The sequence below is a fragment of the Coregonus clupeaformis genome, unplaced genomic scaffold, assembly GCF_020615455.1.
Source record: "Coregonus clupeaformis isolate EN_2021a unplaced genomic scaffold, ASM2061545v1 scaf3233, whole genome shotgun sequence".
Classification (NCBI taxonomy): Eukaryota; Metazoa; Chordata; class Actinopteri; order Salmoniformes; family Salmonidae; genus Coregonus; species Coregonus clupeaformis.
This window is the reverse complement of record NW_025536687.1, coordinates 21,525-46,108: the sequence shown is the minus strand read 5'-3', so window position 1 is coordinate 46,108 and position 24,584 is coordinate 21,525. Positions and strand designations below refer to the sequence as shown.

General features: G+C 44.7%; 2 protein-coding genes across 2 annotated transcripts; both read left to right on the top strand.

Annotated features, from left to right (window-relative positions):
• The first annotated feature begins 592 nt into the window (after positions 1-592).
• On the top strand, positions 593-4,977 carry LOC123489737. Its single transcript, XM_045220152.1, has 5 exons — positions 593-662; positions 744-809; positions 1,180-1,325; positions 2,588-2,624; positions 3,196-4,977. The coding sequence occupies exons 2-5, from the start codon at positions 759-761 to the stop codon at positions 4,975-4,977; spliced, it is 2,016 nt and encodes a 671-aa protein (XP_045076087.1). The 5' UTR covers positions 593-662; positions 744-758.
• Positions 4,953-6,619, top strand: LOC123489738. Its single transcript, XM_045220153.1, has 4 exons — positions 4,953-5,319; positions 5,579-5,973; positions 6,128-6,236; positions 6,404-6,619. The coding sequence occupies exons 1-4, from the start codon at positions 5,010-5,012 to the stop codon at positions 6,514-6,516; spliced, it is 927 nt and encodes a 308-aa protein (XP_045076088.1). The 5' UTR covers positions 4,953-5,009; the 3' UTR covers positions 6,517-6,619.
• Positions 6,620-24,584: the final 17,965 nt, after the last annotated feature.

Sequence of the window (24,584 nt, the reverse complement as noted above, 5' to 3'; positions counted from 1 at the left end):
TATCAAGCATTCGTTGTTACACTTCTGTCATTACAGACCATAATTACTACCAGCTACATGTTGTTATTACACTGCAACTATGAGTTGATACAGTTAACCACAATACTTGTTACAGTGTAGTTACAAATGGAATTACACTGCAACAAGGACCCCTTAAAAGGAAGTGTTACCGTATAGGTTTTCAGTTGTTGTTTTTGTACGCGGACGTGTGTAATTATTCAGATATCAGACAGAACATGTGATATAAATCTAGTCTGCGCGCCACAGGCAAATTTACTTCAAAGCTTTGCCTCCATCTAGTGGAGATAAGGGAATATTTGAGTAGTGAATCATGAGAAACTAAACTGAGAAACGGAACATTTTGTGACTTGAAGGTAGGTGATTGATTTCCCTAATGGGTTCACACTGGCACAATTTCATTGTCCGTGTTATGGACAGCAAGCTACTCACAACATCAATGCGAACGCACGGGACCAACACTTGGGTTTTAAACAGTGACGTCACAAAGGCAATTGCCATAGAAATATAATTATAGTTCTAGTGACATGAACTGTATTCTAAAATAGGTTTATCAGTCACTTTACTCACATTGGCAGATCTGTAGGTTGTTGTGGATTCGTATATTTTAAGTATATTTTTAAGTGCTTGGATCAACAACTGAAGTAAGAAATTCAAGAGAACTCATGAGTAATAATAATTATGAATTATGAGATTATGATGAATGACGTTGATGATGTTTTTAGCTTCCAGGTGCGTGTATGATGGATTCAAACCCTAACGTGTTAGGGCTGGAGGACCAGAATAGAACTGTAAGTAGCCCACAATGTTTGATTGTTGTAACAGCAGATGTATGCTTTTGTAATCTGGCTATTTATCAGGTAATTGACAGCACATGATCTCTCTCATCACTTTACTCAAATAAAACTGGCAGTTTTTCTGACCCTTTGCCCATTAAAGTAAGTGTTGGGTTACTTGACTGGACTGAGAAATGTAACTTATATACCCTGCAAATAGTTTTTTCATAAATCACGATTTGTTTTCTAAAATGGCACCCTATTCACTATATAGAGCACTGCTTTTGACTAGGGCCTGACTACTTTTGAACCCTTGCCTGGACAAAAGCAGTGAATAGGGTGCCATTTGGGATGCAATGTGAGTGATGATACTGTCCATCTCCAGGCTTCCTCCTGTTCCTCTGGCTGTAGGGAGACAAGTCAGGCTGCAGTGACCTCAGGATCCAGAGTCAGTGGAGAGCAGCGTCCTCAGAAACCCAGCAAACAGCGCTCCCAACAGGGCTTCAGTGCACTACAGAAACTGTCTGCTGAGTAAGTTCAGTTACAGTGTATGTCCACTACCAGTCAAAAGTATGGACACACCTACTCATTCAAGGGTTGTTCTTTATTTTTACTATTTTTTACATTGTAGAATAATAGTGAAGACATCAAAACTATGAAATAACACATTTGGAATCATGTAGTAACCCAAAAAGTGTTAAACAAATCAAAATGTGGAAGACCCAGAGGTGCAGAGGATAAGTTCATTAGAGTTACTAGCCTCAGAAATTGCAGCTCAAATAAATGCTTCACAGAGTTCAAGTCACAGACACAGATCTCAACATCAACTGTTCAGAAGGGACTGTGTGAATCAGGCCTTCACGGTCGAATTGCTGCAAAGAAACCACTACTAAAGGACACCAATAAGAAAAAGAGATCTGCTTGGACCAAGAAACACGAAAAATTGACATTATACCGGTGGAAATTTGTCCTTTGGTCTGGAGTCAAAATGTGAGATATTTGGTTCCAACCGCCGTGTCTTTGTGAGACGCGTGTGGGTGAACTGATGATCTCCGCATGTGTAGTTCCCACCGTAAAGTATGGAGGAGAAGGTGTTATGGTGTGAGGGTGCTTTGCTTGTGACACTGTCATATGCTACGCATATGTGGGAACTCCTTCAAGACTGTTGGAAAAGCATTCCAGGTGAAGCTGGTTGAGAGAATGCCAAGAGTGTGCAAAGTTGTCATCAAGGCAAAGGGTGGCTACCTTGTCACAACACAACTGATTGGCTCAAACGTATTAATTAACTTTTAACAAGGCACACCTGTTAATTGAAATAAATTCCAGGTGACTACCTCATGAAGCTAGTTTAGAGAATGCCAAGTGTGCAAAGCTGTCATCAAAGCAATGGGTGGCTACTATGAAGAATCTCAAATCTCAAACATATTTTGATTTGTTTAACACTTTTGGTTACTACATGATTCCATATGTGTTATTCCATAGTTTTGATGTCTTCACTATTATTCTACAATGTAGAAAATAGTAATAATAAAGAAAAACCCTTGAATGAGTACATGTGTCCAAACTTTTGACTGGTACTGTATGTCTTAACAGTTGTTGATTTTTATGTGTCGTTTTCTCTTGTATATAACCACTCCACAAAAGAAGTCCCCTGATTAAAAAAATAGTATTTTAATTCAATTTAATACAATAAGAAGCCTAATGTGAAATGTGTTACAAATGAACAAAGTACAGGAAATCATGTCACCCTACTGTATGTTATAACTACATCATTTCCCTGTTGACAATCTTAGAGAACGGAGGATCGTGAATGAATGTCTACATGGTGTGGTGAGTCTAACCATTATGTAGAGTTTATAGAGGCAATCAGCTGGTGCTACATCTATTTGTGGACGTATAAATTAATGATATGTACCCATTGATCTTGAAGAAGATAAGTTATAAATGCCTCATGAGCTTATTTCGACTGTCGTACCCCATCAGAACCCAAGATATAAACTTGTTTTACTCTAATGTTTGTAAACAAAGTAAATGTAAACAAACAGCCTCAAAACATGGTTAAAACTATAGTCTTGATATCATGGATGGTCAGTCCTTGGCATCCTCTATTTATGAATTTGAGAGTGGTTACATTTCTCCAAACCCATCCCTCAGCTTTTTACTGAAACAGGGGCATTCCGTTTTGTTATAGTTTCTACGGCTGATTGCCCCTTTAAGGGATTAGTTATTAGTATAAGATCAGAGATTTCAGTAACTCTCCTTTCAGTCACATTGAAAATGGTTACCCTGTGTCTCATTGCCGACTAAAGCGTTGTCAAATTATGAATTGATTCAACAATACATTTGTTAAAAAGGAACCTCTACTGAAATGTTTAGATTTTTTCCTTTCTTCAAAATTCAGATTAGTTTGGAGGACCTGAGTCACGCCTCAGATGGCATCATCGACTGGGTGTTGACTGTCACCACTGAAGTTCTCCTCCCTGCCATCTCCCTGTGCAAAGCTCTGAGAAGCAGATCCTCCTCTAGCACTAAGCAGGATCCACAGAGAAGGTCCCCATCAGAGGGCTCGCTGCTACAGGCCCCATCAATATCAACATCAACACCTCCACACTCTGGTGCCTCCCCAATGAGACTGAGAATCATCCCCAAAATGTCCAGCTTCCTCACAGGCCAGGGTGATGCTACTGGTCACCTTCTGGGGGGGCGGCCCCTTGGATCCCTGTTAGGTGGAGAGGTGAGGACGGATGCTGAGTTAGAACACATGGCCAGCAGGGTGGTGGCTGTGGTTCTACAAGGGGTCTGGACTATGACATCAGTAGACACTAGCGACCCTGAGATGGGGGCTCTTCTCTCAGGCATTCTCAAGAACATCCCCATGGTGTTGAATCCTGCTGTAGCTGCAGATAGAGAAAGCTCTGACAGTCAGAGTCCCTTGGAGACAGTTGACATTGGGCAGAGAATCAACCCAGGGTTTTTCCTCTCAGACGAGCACATCAGCCGTATTTGCTCAGACACGGTGACCAGCGCGTACAGCAACACCAGGTTCTCTGTATTGGAGGACAAGTCTCTAGGCTTCACTGATGACAGAACACTGTCTCCTCCATCACCGCTGTGTCAGAAGTCCCAGTGCTGCCTGACCGCTGGGGAAGAGACAGGCAGGTCTCCCTCTCTCTCTGAGCAGCACAGCATCACCTCCCTCCAGGGAAGACAGTCATGTTCCTCACACTGCAGACAGACTTCAGGGCAGAGTGCTGCCTCCCTCTCTGGTAGTCAGAGTCCAGACGAGCTCCTCACTCCTGAGGTGAAGCAGAGGATTATCATGGCTGTGGAGGAGATCATCACAGAGGGCGGTGAGGACTTAGCCTCTGGATCCACAGAGCTGTGTGAAGCTGTGTCACCAGGCTCTCGCCGCTTCACTTCCACTACCAGCCTGGCAGCCAGCAACATTTTGTCTGTTGTTCTGCACGGCCTAAAGGACACCATCGGTGCTGTTCAGTCCAAAGAGGTCGCCAGGTCAGAGTTGGAAAAGACTATCAGCCAAAGCCTGGTCAACTCTGTGAAGGTGACCCTGAAGAGTCTGCTGATGCTGGATGCTCAGGTTTCTGTGGTGCAGGGAGACAACTCCACCCTGAAGACCTCAGAGCAGATCCCACATGGAACCATGGAGACCCCAGAGCTGATCCCAGCTGTAACCATGGAGACCTCAGAGCTGATCCCAGACAGAACCATGGAGCCTCCAGGATATTCCTCAGACATAGCTGTGGATAAGAACCACATCTCCCTCCAAGGTGATGAGGACATCGCTTATGAGGCCAGCATAACCGCCACCTCTATCTTCTCCTCCATCGTGGATCTGGTGAATCCCATGAAGGACAGAAGGTCCACCTCATCCAGGGGAGGCTCTCAGTATCAGTGCCCCATGCGTGCCTTCCTGGACTCCAAGGACCTAGCAGGGTTCCTTCGCAGCCCTAACCTCCGCCGCTTCTCTGAGCAACTGATCTTGCACGTGGTGCGACTGATCCTGGAGTCCAAAATGGCGAAGACGATGTCAGTAAGAAAGTGTTTCTCAGACATGACAGTCACCAACCTGAGTGGAGGCTTTGACCTGTTCACAAAGTTCTGTACTGAGCTCCTCTACAGCTTTGTGGAGGGGCGGTCAAGAACCTTCTGGAGACTTTCCTGAGTGTTCCACACAGCCCTCCTGTGGAATCCTTCATGGAGGATTACAGCTGCATGGAAGAGAGGAACTGGGTGTCCTCTCCCACCCTCTCTCGTGCCAGGAGTGCACGCCTGGAGAGTGATGATGACTCCACAATCACACAAGAGTCAGGTGAAGTGGGCGTGGTCAAGCCCAGCTCTAGAAAAACCATCAATGGTCTTCTATCTGACATGTTCATTTTCAGAGTTGGAGAACTTCTCCAAGAGGGTTGTGATGATGATGAGGTTGAACAGACTGCTGCCAGAGTTGAAGAACGTCTCCAAGAGGCTTGGGATGATGATGAGGTTGAACGTATTTCAAACAACGGTAAGATATCTGTACAAGCATATTTGGTTTAATCAACATAGGTCTGTCCATAAAGTGTCCATACAAAGCTAAGATGATTAGTAAGTCAGATTTGCTGTATTGGAAAAAAAATCAGACATTTACAACATGGTATTTATATGGTGCACAACCATAGCGCTGTCACATTTCTTTAAGATAAGTGAATTAATAGATCATTGATGGTATCAACATGACATAAAGACCCAATTTTCTTTGTGATTTAACTGTTGTGCATCTCCAGATTGCATGATGCCGGACATGATGTCAGAGACTTCGTATAAGTATTCTCTTGAATCTGATGTCACTGGCTGTGAGAAGAAACCCTACTCCCCTTGGATGACAGGGGAACTGGACGAGTGCAGAGCTGAATCAGTGGACTCAGCCAAGACAGAGCACAGAACCTCATCCTTCCGGCAGTCCAATCCCAGCCAGGCTTCCTTCAAGGCAGAAGCCTCATCAGGTGCCTCCTCACTGGCCTCACTGGAGACGATGGTAAACCTCAGCTCTTCTAACAATGCTGCATTAACAGCTGACCGTCAGAACATGGCTGTGACTCAGAGCAGCACAGGGGCAGCAGGTCACAAAGGGTGGCGCTGCATCCCTTGCTGCCAGACTGCTGAGGGGACACCCATTGAGGTAGCAACACTATTATCACTTTATCTCACAGACTATTACACATGAAAATACATTGAAATGACGTATCTTCATTTCAATGAGTTGATTAGAGAAATACATTATAGCAAAACATTCATGTCAAGTCAATGTCATGTTGTGCCTCTGCGGTTAACAGGTGCCTAAAACTCTATCAAAGACAGCGAAGTTTCAGAACAAAAGCCAGAAGAAATCTTCCAAGCCTCGTAAAGGAAATAAATTCAACAATTCAGTGGCACCCCTGCCTGGTAAGTTTTCCTAAAATAACAAATGCTCATGTTACAGGTTACCTTTTAATTTTGTGTGGAAATCAGTTAAATCCGTTGTGGGGAATTGTGTAAAGCTGTGTACCATTTAAATACAGATGACAGCTATTACAGGCCTGTCAGAGTACTGATCTCTTGTTGATCTGTAGTTTCAGCTGCTGCAGAGAAACACAAGAAGCCCTCCTTTGGCTCCCGCTTGTCTGCTGCCTTCGCCAGGTTCTTTTGTGGATGCTGTGGTAGCAAGAAGAAGATCAGACTGTAGAGAATCATATCAGCCACAAAGGTTAACACCAGACATATTTCAACGCTGGGTTTGAATAGTAAAACCCACATGAATAAATAAATAAACATAATTGCACTCAAGTTCAACCATACCACAGTTTTTCCTTTATTGATCTTCTCCCGACAAAGTCTACCACATCTACATCAGATCTTTCACAAACAAGCAACAAACAGGAAATTATTACGTACATTTATCCTTAATTAACTGATTAATTTAATCAAAAATCATCACATCAAAAGCATTACGACTATTTTTTTCCCAACTCCGTAGTAGCACACAAAGACCACATAATTCTTACACAATGTCTATATAATTGGTATATTTGTCACGTTATCCCACTTTTTTCTTCATAGTTGTTGGTCACACTTTATTTAGATCAGGGGGTGTCAAACTCATTTTTAGCTCAGGGGGCCACATGGAGGAAAATCTATTCCCAAGTGGGCCGGACCGGAAAAAATCATGGTATATATAACTTAAAAACAACATCTTCAGATTGTTTTCTTTGTTTTAATACGATCAACATACAACATAAAGCTGGAGCCTGAGGACAGTGTGTCCAAAATAATACAAGCACAACATCACTATTAATCATAAAACACGTCAAGTTTATTTGAAAATTCTAAAGAAAAAAGAACACACAAACACACAATGCCTCAGTGATTAACAGAACTGTTTCACAGATCACAGAACTATATCAGGGTGTCATTTCTCAGGCAGAAATGTAGATAAAAATAATGAAATCCTGTTCCCCCAAACAAGTGCAAGAACCACAGAGTCAAGAATAGGTTAAATATACAAATAAAATAAAATCAATTAAAAACAATAGCACATCAACATAAAAACATATAAACATAAATCTGAAAGCGTTGCTCAAACTCCCGTAACAGTCCAGTTATTTTATCTTTGAACCGCTTCATGTCTGCCACATGTTGGGTCGCGCACACATTTTTCAGACAGGGGAAGTGAGCTGCATCACCACCGGCAAGTTGCGTCTCCCACAATGACAGCTTCTGACTTGAAAGAGCGTATGCTGTCATAATACTGCATGACAACTTTGTTGCGCCCTTGCAGCTGTTTGTTCAAGTTATTCAGGTGCTCTGTAACATCCACCATAAATGCAAGGTCCGGCATCCATTCTGCGGAATGAAATTCTAACACTGGTTTGCCCTTTTCTTCCATGAACTGTTCAATTTCTTCTCGTAAATCAAAGAAACACCTCAGCACAGCACCTCGGCTTAACCATCTTACCTCAGTGTGGTATGGCAGGCCATAGATGTGGTCTTTCTCTCTGAGAAGGCTGTCAAACTGACGGTGATTCAGGCTTCTGGATCGGATGAAATTAACAGTTTGGATGACCACCTTCATGGCGTTATCCATCTTTAATGACTTGCAACACAAAGCCTCCTGGTGCAAAATACAGTGAAAAGTCAAAAAATCACGTCCTCCATTTGCAGATTGCACTTTCTCTCTGAACTTTGTCACAACGCCTGCTTTTTCCCGATCATTGAGGGCGCACCATCTGTAGCCAGGCTGACAGCGGGACCAGTCCACTCCGACCCTGTCCAGCGCGCCCGACGAGTGCGGTAAAAATATCAGCTGCTGTCGTTGTATCTGTCATCGGCACCAACTCCACGAACTCCTCGGTGACGGTCAATGTGTCATCAACTCCGCGGATGAAAAAATGGCCAGTTGTGCAACATCTGTAATGTCCGTGCTTTCATCAATTGCAACCGAAAACGCAATAAATGACTTTTTTTTTGCTTCAACTGGCTGTCCAAATCCACTGAAAGATCGGAAATCCTGTCTGCAACTGTGTTTCTTGAAAGGCTGATATTTGCAAAAGCCTGCCGTTTTTCAGGGCACACAATCTCCGCTGCCTTTATCATGCATGTTTTTACAAATTCACCCTCACTAAATGGTTTTGAAGCCACTGCGATTTCATTAGCAATGAGGTAGCTAGCTTTCACTGCAGCGTCACTGATGTCTCGGCTGTGAGTAAACACAGACTGCTGTTTCTTCATACCCGCCAACAGTTCATTCACCTTCTCTCATCTCCGCTGTCCTTGAAAGTTGTCATATTTGTCGGCATGAAGACTCACATAGTGGTGACGAAGGTTATATTCTTTCAGCACTGCAACATGCTCTGAACACACCAAACATACAGCTTTCCCATTCAATTCCGTGATTAAATAGGATGACCATTTTTCTTGGAACACTCTGCACTCTGCGTCCACTTTTCTCTTTTTTGACAGAGACATATTGGGGCAATGAGGGTGCCAAAGCACATAATGTTAAAAGTAGAAGCCGTAATAAATATCGCGGGCAAAACAAAGTAGCTCATTGGCTGCACGTGCTTGACCTACTTGCTCTGCCCCGGTATAAACAGTTTGCTTGCTTAACACAATTGCTATTGCGCCATCCAGTGGACGCCAATTGGAACAGCAGTTTATTTTATTGAAAAATTGCAGCGCATTTTTATACTTTAAAAAAAGTATTTTTTTCCCCGAAATCATCTCGCGGGCGGTTAAACCCGTTTGCGGGCCTGATCCGGCCCGCGGGCCGCACCTGACACCCCTGCTCTAAAGGAAGAGAGCGCAAAGATGAGAAGTAGAACCGGAGGTAAACTTTGTTAGCTTGCTATTACCATAGCACATTTTGTTAGCCCATGATGATGTTATTCTATTCAGAGTTATTGACCTCACAGTAAGCCAAATTTAAGTAATTTACATTTCAACATGTTGACTCAAAAGCTGCACTGACAGAAAAGGTTAAGCTAACTAACGTGAGGACTACCCAGTCTAGCTAGAAGTGCAGCTTCATTAGCAACCTAGCAAATTTCATGAGCAGGGTTTTGACAGTACAGTTATTGATTAGCTATCTGGACACTGAATCCAACTGCTGGAGCTCTGTTCACCACACAACAAAGTATCACTAGCTAACCAATTACTGTCTAATCAAGTACTGTCCAAATATGCAAAAATATATCCTAATAAAGATAGCTAGCTAATTTAAGGCTAACATGGCTAACATGACGTTAGTGTTTTGGTAACATCAGCTCAATTCGCTAGCTAACGTTACGTTATCTGTTGAAAAAACAAAGCTGGATAGTAGCTGTTACATTTTTTTCCAATTTATAGAAGATGGAATTGAAGACGCAGCTCAGCAAACACAGAGACGGTTGTTGTATTTGCAGGAGTAAGTGAATAGATTGTGTGTTTGTGTGTGTGTGTGTGTGTGTGTGTGTGTGTGTGTGTGTGTGTGTGTGTGTGTGTGTGTGTTTACAATATAATTATTTAGCATCTAACAGTAGCTACATAGATGGGTTGGCTGACAACGTCAAGAAAACGGTGTGCGCGCTTCCATGGTGTAAGGTTCTGTATTTGTTTTCTTAGTTCACCTTGTGTTCTTGTACGTAGCCCTGTTTCTTTGTGTTCTTGAACGTAGCCCTGTCTTTCATTTTTGTTAATTGATTTCACCTGTGTTAGTTACTCCCCTGGTCTCATCAGCTCCTTATTTAGTGCAGTTCTTTCTGTTTGTGCCTTGTGAGGTATTGTTCATTTTGACTCGACTAAGCCTTTTCCTAGCTCGTTTGTGATAAGCAGTTTTAGCCTTCAGTCCTAGTTTTGTTTCACCTGCCTGTTTGCCTACCTGTGTATGACCATTGCCTGCCTGTGACCACGATTCCTACCTTCTGCGAAGGCGTAATAAACACCTGCCGCACTCTGCGCGTGAATCTACACCTTTTTCTCCCTGAGTATTCATTCCAGAATCCCTCACCTAAAAACGGAATGGATTCAGCGGAACTACAGTGGAGCCTAACCCGGCAAGAGGAGCGTATGGAGGTAATCGGCCATCTTCTCCACCAGCCTATCCCTACTCCTCCAATGCCAGGTATCGTAACCCATAGCCCTCCTTCATTCATATCCATGCCTGGAAAATATGACGGTTCACCTGGGAAATGTCAGGGATTTCTGATGCAATGCAGCAAATACATTGAGCACAACCCACTAACTTCACCAGCGACAAGAGCAGGGTGGATTTTGTTGTGTCTCTACTCACAGGCAAAGCCCTGGATTAGGCCACCGCCATATGGACTGCCAACCGCACAGAACTAAGATCCAAGACCCATTTCCACATGCTCTTCAAAGAGGTATTCCATCACTCTCCTTCCGGTCGTCCTATAGGGGACCTCCTCATAGACCTTCAACAAGGACGCAATTCAGCTGCCGAATATGCCCTCAAGTTCCACACCATGGCTGCAGGGGAGTTGATGGAGTGAGGCTGCTTTACTTACTGTCTACGAAGAGGGCTCAACAGGGAACTTCAGGTGGAGCTGGCCTGTAGAGGTGACCTTCAGGATTTAAATCAATACATTCGTATGTCCATCTCCATCGACCACCTCATCGCCGACCGCCGAAGAACTCTGCCACCCAGGAACCCAAAACCTTCTCTTTCCATGATTCCGTCATCCCGTCCGAGTATTCCAGAGCCCATGCAGTTGGGTCATGCTCCTCTCCCGTGTATCGAACGTCAAAGGCGGATCCAAGAAGGGCTCTGCCTATACTGTGGAGGGAAAGATAATCTACTCAGCCATTGCCCTGTTCGCCCCCCACGGAGAGATGAGAAGGGTCCCTCCTCTGCCATGCAGGTAGGCGGGTCCATATTTCTAAATATCTCCCAGAAGCAATTCTCCATCCCAGTACTGATAACCGTGAAGGGGGTTACGAAGGGCTTGATAGATCCGGGAGCAGCAGGTAGTTTTATCGATCACCAGCTAGTACAAGAGCTTCACATTGATCTTACACCTGTCACCCCTCAAGGATTAACACCCTGGACGGACAGCCATTGGGCACGGGCTTCATTACGCACCTGACACAGAGCGTTACCCTCCAGATTGGAGTCTTCCACACCGAAACCATTCAACTCATGGAACTCTCATCCCCCAAACAGCCACTCATCCTTGGACAACCCTGGCTTTGTCGTCACGACCCTGCCATCTCGTGGCGACAAGGTGAACTACTGTCCTGGTCTTCTACCTGCTTCACCAGTTGTCTCAGCCTACCCTGCAGAGCCACCACCATTGAGGACTCTGCCTCTGCAGTGCCACCCACCATACCATCTGAATACGCTGTGATGTCACGAGAGGCTGTGTCCTGGAGGGACGTTACATCCCCCTGAGATGGCTGCAAACCCAGACAGCTATGGCTCCATCTGCTGGTATGGTCGGGAACTCCAACCCTCTATGGCCAATCTTCCCACGCAGCTGAAACCAATCAGGAGCTGATGAGCTGAAGGTTTGTTGAAGGGAAGAGACACGGTCTCAAGGCTGGGCTCTCTGGAGGACAAGAGTGCTGCACGTCCCACTTCCATGAGGAATATAAGGATTTGGAGATACTTACCTTTGGGAAATACTCACCTTTGGATATATGCACCTGTGGAAATACGTGTGGGACATTTGGAAAGGACGTTTTTGCTGGGTTGGCCACTAGCTGCAACGTGGAATACAGTAAGACTGGGGAAAAGTTATTTGAGCGAGGAGAGTTATGATTTTGGATGTGGAAGAGACATCCCTGAACTGTTAACCCTTAAAGAGCCACCAGAGAACAGAATTGTGTTATACTTTCGTTAGTTTCCCAAGACCTTTAATAAAATCCTTGTTTTGGTTGAACCTGGTCTCCTTGCACTACTTGAGCAATCCCGCTGAAAGCTGTGTAGCCTCTCGTGACATCACAGATGGTGGAGAATACAGGCACGCTCAAGCGTTAATAGTGCATGTCAGGAGGAGGATACCGAAGGTTTGATCACCCAGTTTTCCAAGTTGGCCGTAGGCTCCCCGCCGACTGAAATGGAGGACATATTGAAAGCCCTTGTTGCTGGCCAGCAAGCCCAGATGCAAGCAAACGTGGCTCTCTTGGAGGAGCAAAAGAAAGCCAACCTTCTGAAGGCAGAGGAATTGCAGTTGCAGAGACAGAGGGTGGTCCAAAATACCCGCCCAATAAAGGCAAGTGACTTTATATCTAAGATGGGAGCTACCGATGACATTGAGGCATACCTGCATGCATTTGAGGCCACGGCCACTAGGGAAGCCTGGCCCAAGCAACAGTGGGTTGGTCTGTTAGCCCCCTTTCTAACCGGGGAAGCGCTGAATGCTGTCCGGGACCTGGGCCCTGACCAGGTTACTGACTATGATGCCCTGAAGTCTGAGATCCTCAGCAGATATGGACTCACAAAGTTTGGTATGGCCCAGCGCTTTCACAGGTGGACCTTCCAACCAGACCAACCTCCTCGGGCGCAGATGCATGAACTTGTCCGAATCGCAAGGAAATGGCTGGATCCGCAGAGGAATACAGCAGCGGCGGTGGTGGAGGCCGTTGTGGTGGATCGTTACCTACGCGCCCTGCCTTATGAGGCAAAACCGGTTCATCAGTCAACAGGCCTTGACCACGGCTGATCTGACCGTGGAAGCTGTGGAAAAGTACCAGGCCACAGCGGAGATGCTGAATGCTTCCCGAAAAGACCCCAGGAGTGCGGCCCCACCACAAATGGGGAAAACCCGTCCAAAGGGACCCCAAGGTCTCGAACCCCGCCGCGTCAGGACTTATCCCGGCTCCAGGGGGAGCCAGAAACCAGGCGGGTCCAAGAAGAGTACACCAGGATGGGGAACCTCGACAGTGTTACCGGTGTGGGGAGATGGGACATATCTCCTGGCAGTGTGGGAAACCAGCCGATGAACCTATGCCCACTGCGGAGTCCTCCAGCTCAGCACCCACACATCGTTTTGCCTCGCTCTTGGGAGTCGTAGATGGCGGCCCAGATCGACCCCCACCTGCCCGGTAACTGTGAATCACCATGATGTGGAGGCCTTACTGGATTCTGGTAGCCGGGCCACCCTGGTGCGTAAGAGATTTGGTGGGCCCAACGTGTCTGACCCCCGGGGAAAGTCCTCCCAGTTTCCTGTGTCCATGGGGACACCAGAGAATACCCCATTACTGAACTTACAATGACCAGCACACGGGGAACCATACACACGACGGCGGGGTGGTTGATTCCCCTCCCCGTCCCTGTCCTAATTGGACGAGACTGCCCGCCTTTTACCCACTCTGGAGAGAGTCTCAGGAGAGGATAACCCGAGTACCTCGGAAACGGAGAGGGGCAAGACTCATCCTGGGAAGGCTCCGGTGCAATCCTCCGAGTTACTCACTCCCGCCCGGGCTCTGAGTAGGGATGGCAGGTGCCCAGACCGACACAGAGACGGAGCTACAGAATCTGGACAAAGAACTGTCTGGTCTGAAGGGGACCGCTGAGAGGTATCGTTTGTTAAAGCAACAGTTAGACATGAAGACAGAAGAGTTAGATATCCTCCAGGCTAAACTCCAACAGAGCTCCTTCCATAAGCAACAGGAGGAGCTGGAGAGAATGCGCAGGACCATCGAGGAGTGTGAGGAGACCCTGCGCAGTAGTAAGGAGGTCCAGAAGAAGGCAGAGAGAAGTACAAGGTGTTGGAGAACAAGATGAAGAATGCGGAGGCAGAGAGAGAGAAGGAACTGAAAGCTGCTCAACAGAAGCTAAACTCTGCTAAAACCAAGGCTGATGCGTTCAGTAAGAAACTCAAGGAGAGACAACAGGAGGCTGAGTCCCTGGTCCTAGAGGTGGAGGAGTTGAAGAGAGAGCAGGCTGGCAAGCACCACGGCATGCGGACGCCCTCTCCCGGCGTGATGCCTTCTTCGCTGCCTTTACCCGACGAGGACGTCGGTCCCGAGGAGGGGGATGTGTGATGTCACGAGAGGCTGTGTCCTGGAGGGACGTTACATCCCCCCTGAGATGGCTGCAAACCCAGACAGCTATGGCTCCATCTGCTGGTATGGTCGGGAACTCCAACCCTCTATGGCCAATCTTCCCACGCAGCTGAAGCCAATCAGGAGCTGATGAGCTGAAGGTTTGTTGAAGGGAAGAGACACGGTCTCAAGGCTGGGCTCTCTGGAGGACAAGAGTGCTGCACGTCCACTTCCATGAGGAATATAAGGATTTGGAGATACTTACCTTTGGGAAATACTCACCTTTGGATATATGCACCTGTGGAAATACGTGTGGGACATTTGGAAGGACGTTTTGCTGGGTTGGCCACTAGCTGCAACGTGGAATACAGTAAGACTGGGGAAAAGTTATTTGAGCGAGGGAGAGTTATGATTTTGGATGTGGAAGAGACATCCCTGAACTGTTAACCCTTAAAGAGCCACCAGAGAACAGAATTGTGTTATACTTTCGTTAGTTTCCCAAGACCTTTAATAAAATCCTTGTTTTGGTTGAACCTGGTCTCCTTGCACTACTTGAGCAATCCCGCTGAAAGCTGTGTAGCCTCTCGTGACATCACAACGCCCAGTACAGCAATGTCTTCAGCAAAATCAAGGCCTCCACTCTGCCACCACATCACCCAGGGGACTGTGCTATTGACTTACTCCCTGGAGTATCCCCACCAAAGGGCCGTGTTTACCCCCTATCTATCCCGGAAAATGAGGCAATGGAGAACTACATTGATGAAGCACTCAAACAGTTTCATTCGTCCTTCTTCTTCCCCGGCTGCGTCCAGCTTCTTCTTCGTTGGAAAAAAGGACGGTGGTCTTCGTCCATGTATTGATTACCGTTCCCTGAATCACGCCAACATCTATACAAAACTCGACCTGCGGAGTGCTTATATTCTTGTCCGTATACGTGAAGGCGACGAATGGAAGACGGTCTTTATCACCGCACGAGGGCACTACGAATACCTGGTCATGCCCTATGGCCTTACTAACGCCCCCGCCGTCTTCCAATCCATTATGAACAAGGTTTCCCAGGATATGATCAACCGCTTTCTCATCGTCTACATTGATGACATCCTGATTTACTCCCACTCCCTGAAGGAACACATACAACATGTACAAAGGGTTCCTCAATGGCTCCTTGACCATAACCTTTATGTGAAGACTGAAAAGAGCACCTTCCATGTAACCTCAGTAAAGTTTCTCGGTTTCGTACTGACACCTGGAGGGGTCAGCATGGCTGAGAACAAAGTCACCGCCGTCAGTAACTGGCCCAAACCCACCACCGTTAAGGAACTCCAACGTTTCATTGGGTTCTCCAACTTCTGTCGACGGTTCATTTGGAACTTCAGTTCTACTGCCGCTCCCCTCACTGCCCTTACCAGCCAAAAGACCCGGACCCTTCAATGGACTGATACCGCACTGACTACTTTCAACACCTTGAAACGCCTCTTCACCTCAGCTCCTGTCCTTCACCAACCTGAACCGACCCTTCCTTTTACCCTGGAGGTGGATGCCTCCGAAGTAGGAGTAGGAGCCATACTCTCTCAGCGGGTGGGAACACCTCCAAAATCACATCCATGTGCCTTCTTTTCCAGGAAGTTATCCCCCGCTGAGCGGAAATACGATATGGGGAACAAAGAACTCCCTCGCCATCAAGCTGGCCCTCGAGGAGTGGCGCCACTGGTTGGAGGGCGCACAACATCCCTTTCTTGTCCTAACAGATCATCGTAATCTGGAATACAGTGAGGGAAAAAAGTATTTGATCCCCTGCTGATTTTGTATGTTTGCCCACTGACAAAGAAATGATCAGTCTATAATTTTAAAGGTAGGTTAATTTGAACAGTGAGAGACAGAATAACAACAAAAGAATCCAGAAAAACACATGTGAAAAATGCTATAAATTGATTTGCATTTTAATGAGGGAAATAAGTATTTGACTCCCTCTCAATCAAAAATATTTCTTGCTCCCAGGTGTCTTTTATACAGGTAACGTGCTGAGATTAGGAGCACACTCTTAAAGGGAGTGCTCCTAATATCAGCTTGTTACCTGTATAAAAGACACCTGTCCACAGAAGCTATCAATCAATCAGATTCCAAACTCTCCACCATGGCCAAGACCAAAGAGCTCTCCAGGGATGTCAGGGACAAGATTGTAGACCTACACAAGGCTGGAATGGGCTACAAGACCATCGCCAAACAGCTTGGTGAGAAGGTGACAACAGTTGGTGCGATTATTCGCAAATGGAAGAAACACAAAAGAACTGTCAATCTCCCTCGGCCTGGGGCTCCATGCAAGATCTCACCTTGTGGAGTTGCAATGATCATGAGAACGGTGAGGAATCAGCCCAGAACTACACGTGAGGATCTTGTCAATGATCTCAAGGCAGCTGGGACCATAGTCACCAAGAAAACAATTGGTAACACACTACGCCGTGAAGGACTGAAATCCTGCAGCGCCTGCAAGGTCCCCCTGCTCAAGAAAGCACATATACAGGCCCGTCTGAAGTTTGCCAATGAACATCTGAATGGTTCAGAGGAGAACTGGGGGAAAGTGTTGTGGTCAGATGAGACCAAAATCGAGCTCTTTGGCATCAACTCAACTCGCCCTGTTTGGAGGAGGAGGAATGCAGCCTATGACCCCAAGAACACCATCCCCACCGTCAAACATGGAGGTGGAAACATTATGCTTTGGGGGGTGTTTTTCTGCTAAGGGGACAGGACAACTTCACCGCATCAAAGGGACGATGGACGGGGCCATGTACCGTCATATCTTGGGTGAGAACCTCCTTCCCTCAGCCAGGGCATTGAAAATGGGTCGTGGATGAGTATTCCAGCATGACAATGACCCAAAACACACGGCCAAGGCAACAAAGGAGTGGCTCAAGAAGAAGCACATTAAGGTCCTGGAGTGGCCTAGCCAGTCTCCAGACCTTAATCCCATAGAAAATCTGTGGAGGGAGCTGAAGGTTCGAGTTGCCAAACGTCAGCCTCGAAACCTTAATGACTTGGAGAAGATCTGCAAAGAGGAGTGGAACAAAATCCCTCCTGAGATGTGTGCAAACCTGGTGGCCAACTACAAGAAACGTCTGACCTCTGTGATTGCCAACAAGGGTTTTGCCACCAAGTACTAAGTCATGTTTTCCAGAGGGGTCAAATACTTATTTCCCTCATTAACATTTACATTTTAGTCATTTAGCAGACGCTCTTATCCAGAGCGACTTACAGTTAGTGAGTGCATACATTATAAATTGTGTTTTTGTTTGTTTTTATTGTTTTATTTTCATACTAGCCCCCGTGGGAAACGAACCCACAACCCTGGCGTTGCAAACGCCATGCTCTACCAACTGAGCTACATCCCTGCCGGCCATTCCCTCCCCTACCCTGGACGACGCTGGGCCAATTGTGCGCCGCCCCATGGATCTCCCAGTCGCGGCCGGCTACGACAGAGCCTGGATTCGAACCAGGATCTCTAGTAGCACAGCTAGCCCGCCTTAGACCACTGCGCCACTCGGGAGCACATTAAAATGCAAATCAATTTATAACATTTTTGACATGCATCTTTCTGGATTTTTTTTGTTGTTATTCTGTCTCTCACTGTTAAAATAAACCTACCATTCAAATTATAGACTGATCATGTCTTTGTCAGTGGGCAAACGTACAAAATCAGCAGGGGATCAAATCATTTTTTCCCTCACTGTATATCAGAGGGGCCAAGAGGTTAAACTCCAGACAAGCCCGCTGGGCTCTCTTCTTCACACGCTTCCCATTTTCATGTTACTTACATCCCTGTAAAGAAAAAACGTAAAAGCTGATGCTCTCTCCCGCCAGTTTGACCTTCCGACCACTAACTCAGACCCTACACCCATTCTTCCTTCCTCTTGCATTATGGGACTGGTACAATGGGAGGTTCACTATGCCATACAAGAAGCCCTAACCTCAGACCCGGCTCCTCCTGAGACATCAGCAGGGAAGAGTTACGTACCAGCAGCTGTCAGACCCCAACTGAAGCTGTGGTGTCCCACGTCCTTGGGGTCAGGACATCCGGGCATTACACAAACCACCGAACATCTAGCCCGCAAATTCTTGAGGTCCTCACTGGCATCCGATGTCAGGGATTACGTACTCTTCTGTCCAGTCTGCGCCCAAACCAAAAGCCCTCGTCATCTCCCTTCCGGTAAGCTTCAACCTTTGCCAATCCCTCACAGACCCTGATCCCACATAGCGGTTGACTTCATCACAGACCTTCCTGAATCCTCTGGTAACACCACCATCCTTGTCATAGTAGACCGTTTTTCAAAATGTGTGGTCTGGTTCCTCTTCCTCATTTACCTAACGCCATGGAATTGGCTGAGTGTATGTTCCAACAGGTGTTCCGTCTGTATGGGATTACGGAGGACATCGTCTCTGAACGCGGGCCCCAGTTTGTCTCCCGGGTGTGGCGAGCCTTCTGTGACCGACTGGGGGTCGCCCTCAGCCTCTCCTCCGGGTACCATCCCCAGACCAACGGGCAGACGGAACGTCTGAACCAAGAAATAGGGATGTACCTCCGCCAACAATGTTCTGCCTCTCCACACGACTGTGGAGTCTTTATTATTTTGCAGATCTTCAAGCAGTGGAGATGAGGATAATGGTGAAACTGGAGATGATCCGTACAGAGTTCAGGACTGCTCTGACCCAAGTTATAGAGGCCCGGCAGCCAAAGGAGTCAGTCCCTGGGGCAACTTGAAATGCTGCAAAACCCTGCAGAAACAAATGAGGAACTGAAGGATATCTGTGAAACACTTAAAGACTCCCACTATCGAAAGAAAATGGTAGGGATGGCCATTTAAAATGTATCTGTTTTTAACTTTTTTTTAAATCTGTATCACGTATTTGAACAGCAATTGACAAAAATAAGTTAGCTGTTTATCAAGAGGATCAGATTTGAGAGAAGACTGCAACCTGCAATATTACTGAATCCAAATATCTTAATGTCAATGAAATGCAGATGTCATATATGCCATATGCCTATTTAGTGTTTGGATTGATTTCCCAATTACCATTTAACTTATCTTCAGAAGAAACGATCAGCCCATGATACACTACAAAAAATATTTCTCATTACTATCAATCATTACTATTATTGGTCAAGTGATGGTAAGTCAAATGTGTATTTATTAACATTTCAAATGAATTAAATCAGTAACAAGGCAGTTATAAACTAAATGTGAAATCCTACAACCTGTTAAGATCGGAGAGAGAGGACAAAGGAAACGTGAAGGAGAGAGTTCTCATGGCCAATATTGCCTATGAGGGAAGAGCGGGACAGCCAGCATACAGTGGGGAAAAAAAGTATTTAGTCAGCCACCAATTGTGCAAGTTCTCCCACTTAAAAAGATGAGAGAGGCCTGTAATTTTCATCATAGGTACACGTCAACTATGACAGAAAAATTTAGAAGAAAAAAATCCAGAAAATCACATTGTAGGATTTTTTGTGAATTTATTTGCAAATGATGGTGGAAAATAAGTATTTGGTCACCTACAAACAAGCAAGATTTCTGGCTCTCACAGACCTATAACTTCTTCTTTAAGAGGCTCCTCTGTCCTCCACTCGTTACCTGTATTAATGGCACCTGTTTGAACTTGTTATCAGTATAAAAGACACCTGTCCACAACCTCAAACAGTCACACTCCAACCTCCACTATGGCCAAGACCAAAGAGCTGTCAAAGGACACCAGAAACAAAATTGTAGACCTGCACCAGGCTGGGAAGACTGAATCTGTGGGAGCAATTATTAGGAAATTGAATACATACAAGACCACTGATAATCTCCCTCGATCTGGGGCTCCACGCAAGATCTCACCCCGTGGGGTCAAAATGATCACAAGAACGGTGAGCAAAAATCCCAGAACCACACGGGGGGACCTAGTGAATGACCTGCAGAGTAACACACTACGCCGCCAGGGACTCAAATCCTGCAGTGCCAGACGTGTCCCCCTGCTTAAGCCAGTACATGTCCAGGCCCGTCTGAAGTTTGCTAGAGTGCATTTGGATGATCCAGAAGAGGATTGGGAGAATGTCATATGGTCAGATGAAACCAAAATAGAACTTTTTGGTAAAAACTCAACTCGTCGTGTTTGGAGGACAAAGAATGCTGAGTTGCATCCAAAGAACACCATACCTACTGTGAAGCATGGGGGTGGAAACATCATGCTTTGGGGCTGTTTTTCTGCAAAGGGACCAGGACGACTGATCCGTGTAAAGGAAAGAATGAATGGGGCCATGTATCGTGAGATTTTGAGTGAAAACCTCCTTCCATCAGCAAGGGCATTGAAGATGAAACGTGGCTGGGTCTTTCAGCATGACAATGATCCCAAACACACCGCCCGGGCAACGAAGGAGTGGCTTCGTAAGAAGCATTTCAAGGTCCTGGAGTGGCCTAGCCAGTCTCCAGATCTCAACCCCATAGAAAATCTTTGGAGGGAGTTGAAAGTCTGTGTTGCCCAGCGACAGCCCCAAAACATCACTGCTCTAGAGAAGATCTGCATGGAGGAATGGGCCAAAATACCAGCAACAGTGTGTGAAAACCTTGTGAAGACTTACAGAAAACGTTTGACCTGTGTCATTGCCAACAAAGGGTATATAACAAAGTATTGAGAAACTTTTGTTATTGACCAAATACTTATTTTCCACCATAATTTGCAAATAAATTCATTAAAAATCCTACAATGTGGTTTTCTGGATTTTTTTTCCTCATTTTGTCTGTCATAGTTGACGTGTACCTATGATTAAAATTACAGGCCTCTCTCATCTTTTTAAGTGGGAGAACTTGCACAATTGGTGGCTGACTAAATACTTTTTTCCCCACTGTAGGTGGAAAAGTAGTGATATGACATGGAATGTACCATTTCATTTTTTTCTCGCAAAATAGTCCCTGAAAGCACACCCCAAGGCTACCTACCAAGAGGTAGATGACAAAATAGCAGACGCTCTCAAACATGCACCAGCTCGGCTCAAGAGTAAGAGAAAGGTATGATTAAAAATAACACTTTATTATTATAATTTTAAAAAATGTACTTCACTTTAATCCAGTCGGTTAGTATAGCTAAATTATTGTGCTAGTACAAAAGGTATGTAGTAGGGAGTAGACGTTAAACCGGCATTTTGATTATTTGTTTACTGAAAATAATGACCCATTTCTGTTATTGTGACTTCCAGGAGCGGGTCGAGGAAGCGACAGTGGATGAGGATGGAGCAGCAGCACATGAATAAACATAACATAGTTATTGACTTTTAGCTTTAAGCAGTTTTACAGTTCTTGATTGGAGTGCAGTGTTCATGTTTTTACTGACTTGTTATTTTGTAAGCTTATTGCTGTGATTTTGTTTCCGAATCTATTGTGATACAGGTTAAGTAATAAAAATAAAAAACTTATTATTTTCTGGAATTTTGCATATTTTGTCAGTGGGCACCTACCGACAGGATACTGTGTATATGTTCAGGGTAAATTAAATGACGTGTCTTATAATGTCATTAGATATTCAGGGCCCCCCTCATTTCAACATCTAGGAGACGTTTCATGAAAACATTTTTTTTATGTCAACCTCATAACGTTGCTATACGTCAAAGTACATTGAGAGCAATTTCTGGTAGCCACTGGGAACTTATCTTTGGTCAGTGGGTACCTACAGTAGCAATAAGGCACATAAAAGTGTGCACGTTCATGGAAGATTCAAGGACATCTCTTATAACGTTACTGAATAACGTTATTTAGCTGTTTAAAATCCCCCACATTTCTATGTCCTGAAAAGACTTGGGACATAAGTTTTGTCAGCGGACACCACAGCTACGTAGAAGGCACGTTCACAATAACGTTATCATGACTTTTGTCGGGACTAAAATAACTTTGTGGTCACGTCTTGGAACGTAATTTTTTTTGCTGGGTTGCTACTACCTATCCAATTTATTTCAGATCTATATGAAGTGTCTTTGAAGTAGGAGAGGGTTGTGTCTGGACAGGACCATTGCCTTCATATACAGTATTACCCACAACAGGGAGTCCTCAAGAGCAGGTGAAGGAAGGGCTCAAGTTTTCGGAATGGTATCAATGCAGGTATCGATTTTAATTTCTTTTTTACTTCACTCACAAGGTCTTCGAATGAAAACAAAGAAAAGCACAAGACAAATCATTTTTAAAAGGCAAAATAGAGGATGCACTTCATTGTGTAAAAACATCCTGCCAATGTCAGGGCAAAGGGGTAAATCCTTCATTACAATGAGCTCATAGAAAAGTGGATGGGGTGAAGAGGTTTCAGAATAGCCTGCGCAATCAAATTGTATTGGGTTACATGTACTGCCCTGAAAGCAAACATATCTGAAACCAGGTGTGTATCAACCACATTTGGCCAAAAGCAGACACCATTGTACTTTTAACCAGGTGAGAGAAGATGTAGGCAACCGAAGAGTTCATCATTACATACAGCTTATACTGCAATAAGCATGTGATAATAATGCTGAGTGAGCTGGCCTAGCACGCAAGCAATGTTCTACCTACTAGGATAGATGGGATAGATGACGAAATGCAGTAGTATGTAAAAACTGTCGTTTTCGAAAGCAATTTATGGTTTTTATTCACCGATGTCATCAGCCCTCGAGACTGGCTGTCCCACTGTAATGGCTAGAAGGGTTCCTAATTGTCAAATTAACGTCCACAATGTTTTGTTGTTGCATTTTACCTAACTATTTTCCTAAACGTAACCTAATTATCCTTACCTGCTATGTTAATTCTCCTAACCTGCTGCGTAATTTCTCTTAACCTGCTACGAAAAGTCAAATCTGGCGTTAATTTGGCAAAAGCTGGATCCCTTCTAGCCATGACCCTGTCCCTCTGAGCAACATTCTTGCGCACACCTGCACACAGAAGACAAGAATGCAAAATGTCGTCAACAGCTAGTTTTATCTTTCTCAAACTCGCCAGACCCTCAATGATCTTACCATGGTAGGTCAATTTCTTTAACCTGTTACAAATTGACCATATAGGCAGGATATATTTAGAAATATGGTTCTGAATATAGGCTGTAGCATATATACTGTGAGATCACAAGTTATGTATTCTAGTTGCAAAATAGAATATTGGAGCTTGATTCATTCATATATTGTTGTTTTATTGAGATATGGCGTCTTTTGTGTGTGGTATAGGAGAGGAGACCAAGAGGCTGTATCAAAGAGGCGGAAAAGATAATGGTCCAACGTCCAACGCTTTCAATAGAGGTGATGCTCAAGAAATCATGAGTGGCTACAATTTTTGTGTTAGTCTAGTTGAATTGCATGGGTACACGGGGTGTTATTGTGATTACAGGAGGGGGAAAAGCTTTGGACACTGAGACTTGCTTTTCAACTAGCCAGCGAGCTCTTCCAACAAAACCTAACACTTGTGAAATGGAATACCATCAAGCTCAGGGAGCTCCAACACATTGCTCGACAAAATAGGACCTATTCGGAATGTGTACGTTCTTGGTGATGTTGTTGTATTTGTTCATTGCATTACACAATAGGCCATTCATTTATTAATCATAGTATCCGTGTAATTCATGTTATTAATATTATTCACAAGGAAATTCATATTGAAGTAGTTTTTTACGTTTATACATTTTTTTCAGGTCAAAAACATGAGTCTGCATCTTAACCTTCCAATTGGAGATATGGTTAAGAACTACTTCAAACATCTCGACGACTTTCTTACACTTGAGATAAAACATCTCTTAGATTATATTTTTTTTGTCAATTGTGTTTCAAAACTAAACTATTGAGGGGGGTGGAGTAGGCCTAATACCTATGGTGTATTATATATTATTTTAACCTAAAACATATTTGTTTCACGTATTTTCTTTCAGCGTTTCAGCTTGTGCTCATGGGAGGTCGTTAGAGCTGAAATGGGGAGCATCCTGAGGGATATTTACAAGAAATAAAAAATGCCAAGAAAACACGTGTGAGAGTAGCATTACTTTTAGTTAATTTCTGCATGAAAATGTAATTTTTTTGAATATATGAATTATGCCACTGTAAGCTTTATATGTTATTTCTCCGTGTTGCAAATAATTAGGCTATAATGTAGGCTATAATATTTCAATAAAGAGACAAACATGCCTTATATTGGTTGAAATTGTGCTAGCAATTTTGTAAAATTATGTGGTGTGATGCAACCTTGAAATGAAACGACTTTTTCCTTGGCATGTTATCCTAAATGTGATGTTATTCCTCCTGAC

Coding starts and splice junctions, on each gene's coding strand:
- LOC123489737 (XM_045220152.1), top strand. CDS start 759: ATGATGGATTCAAACCCTAACGTGTTAGGGCTGGAGGACCAGAATAGA. Junction 1,326..2,587: donor CTACAGAAACTGTCTGCTGA/GTAAGTTCAGTT, acceptor TGACAATCTTAG/AGAACGGAGGATCGTGAATG. Junction 2,625..3,195: donor ATGAATGTCTACATGGTGTG/GTGAGTCTAACC, acceptor TTCAAAATTCAG/ATTAGTTTGGAGGACCTGAG.
- LOC123489738 (XM_045220153.1), top strand. CDS start 5,010: ATGGAGGATTACAGCTGCATGGAAGAGAGGAACTGGGTGTCCTCTCCC. Junction 5,974..6,127: donor CTGAGGGGACACCCATTGAG/GTAGCAACACTA, acceptor TGCGGTTAACAG/GTGCCTAAAACTCTATCAAA. Junction 6,237..6,403: donor TTCAGTGGCACCCCTGCCTG/GTAAGTTTTCCT, acceptor GTTGATCTGTAG/TTTCAGCTGCTGCAGAGAAA.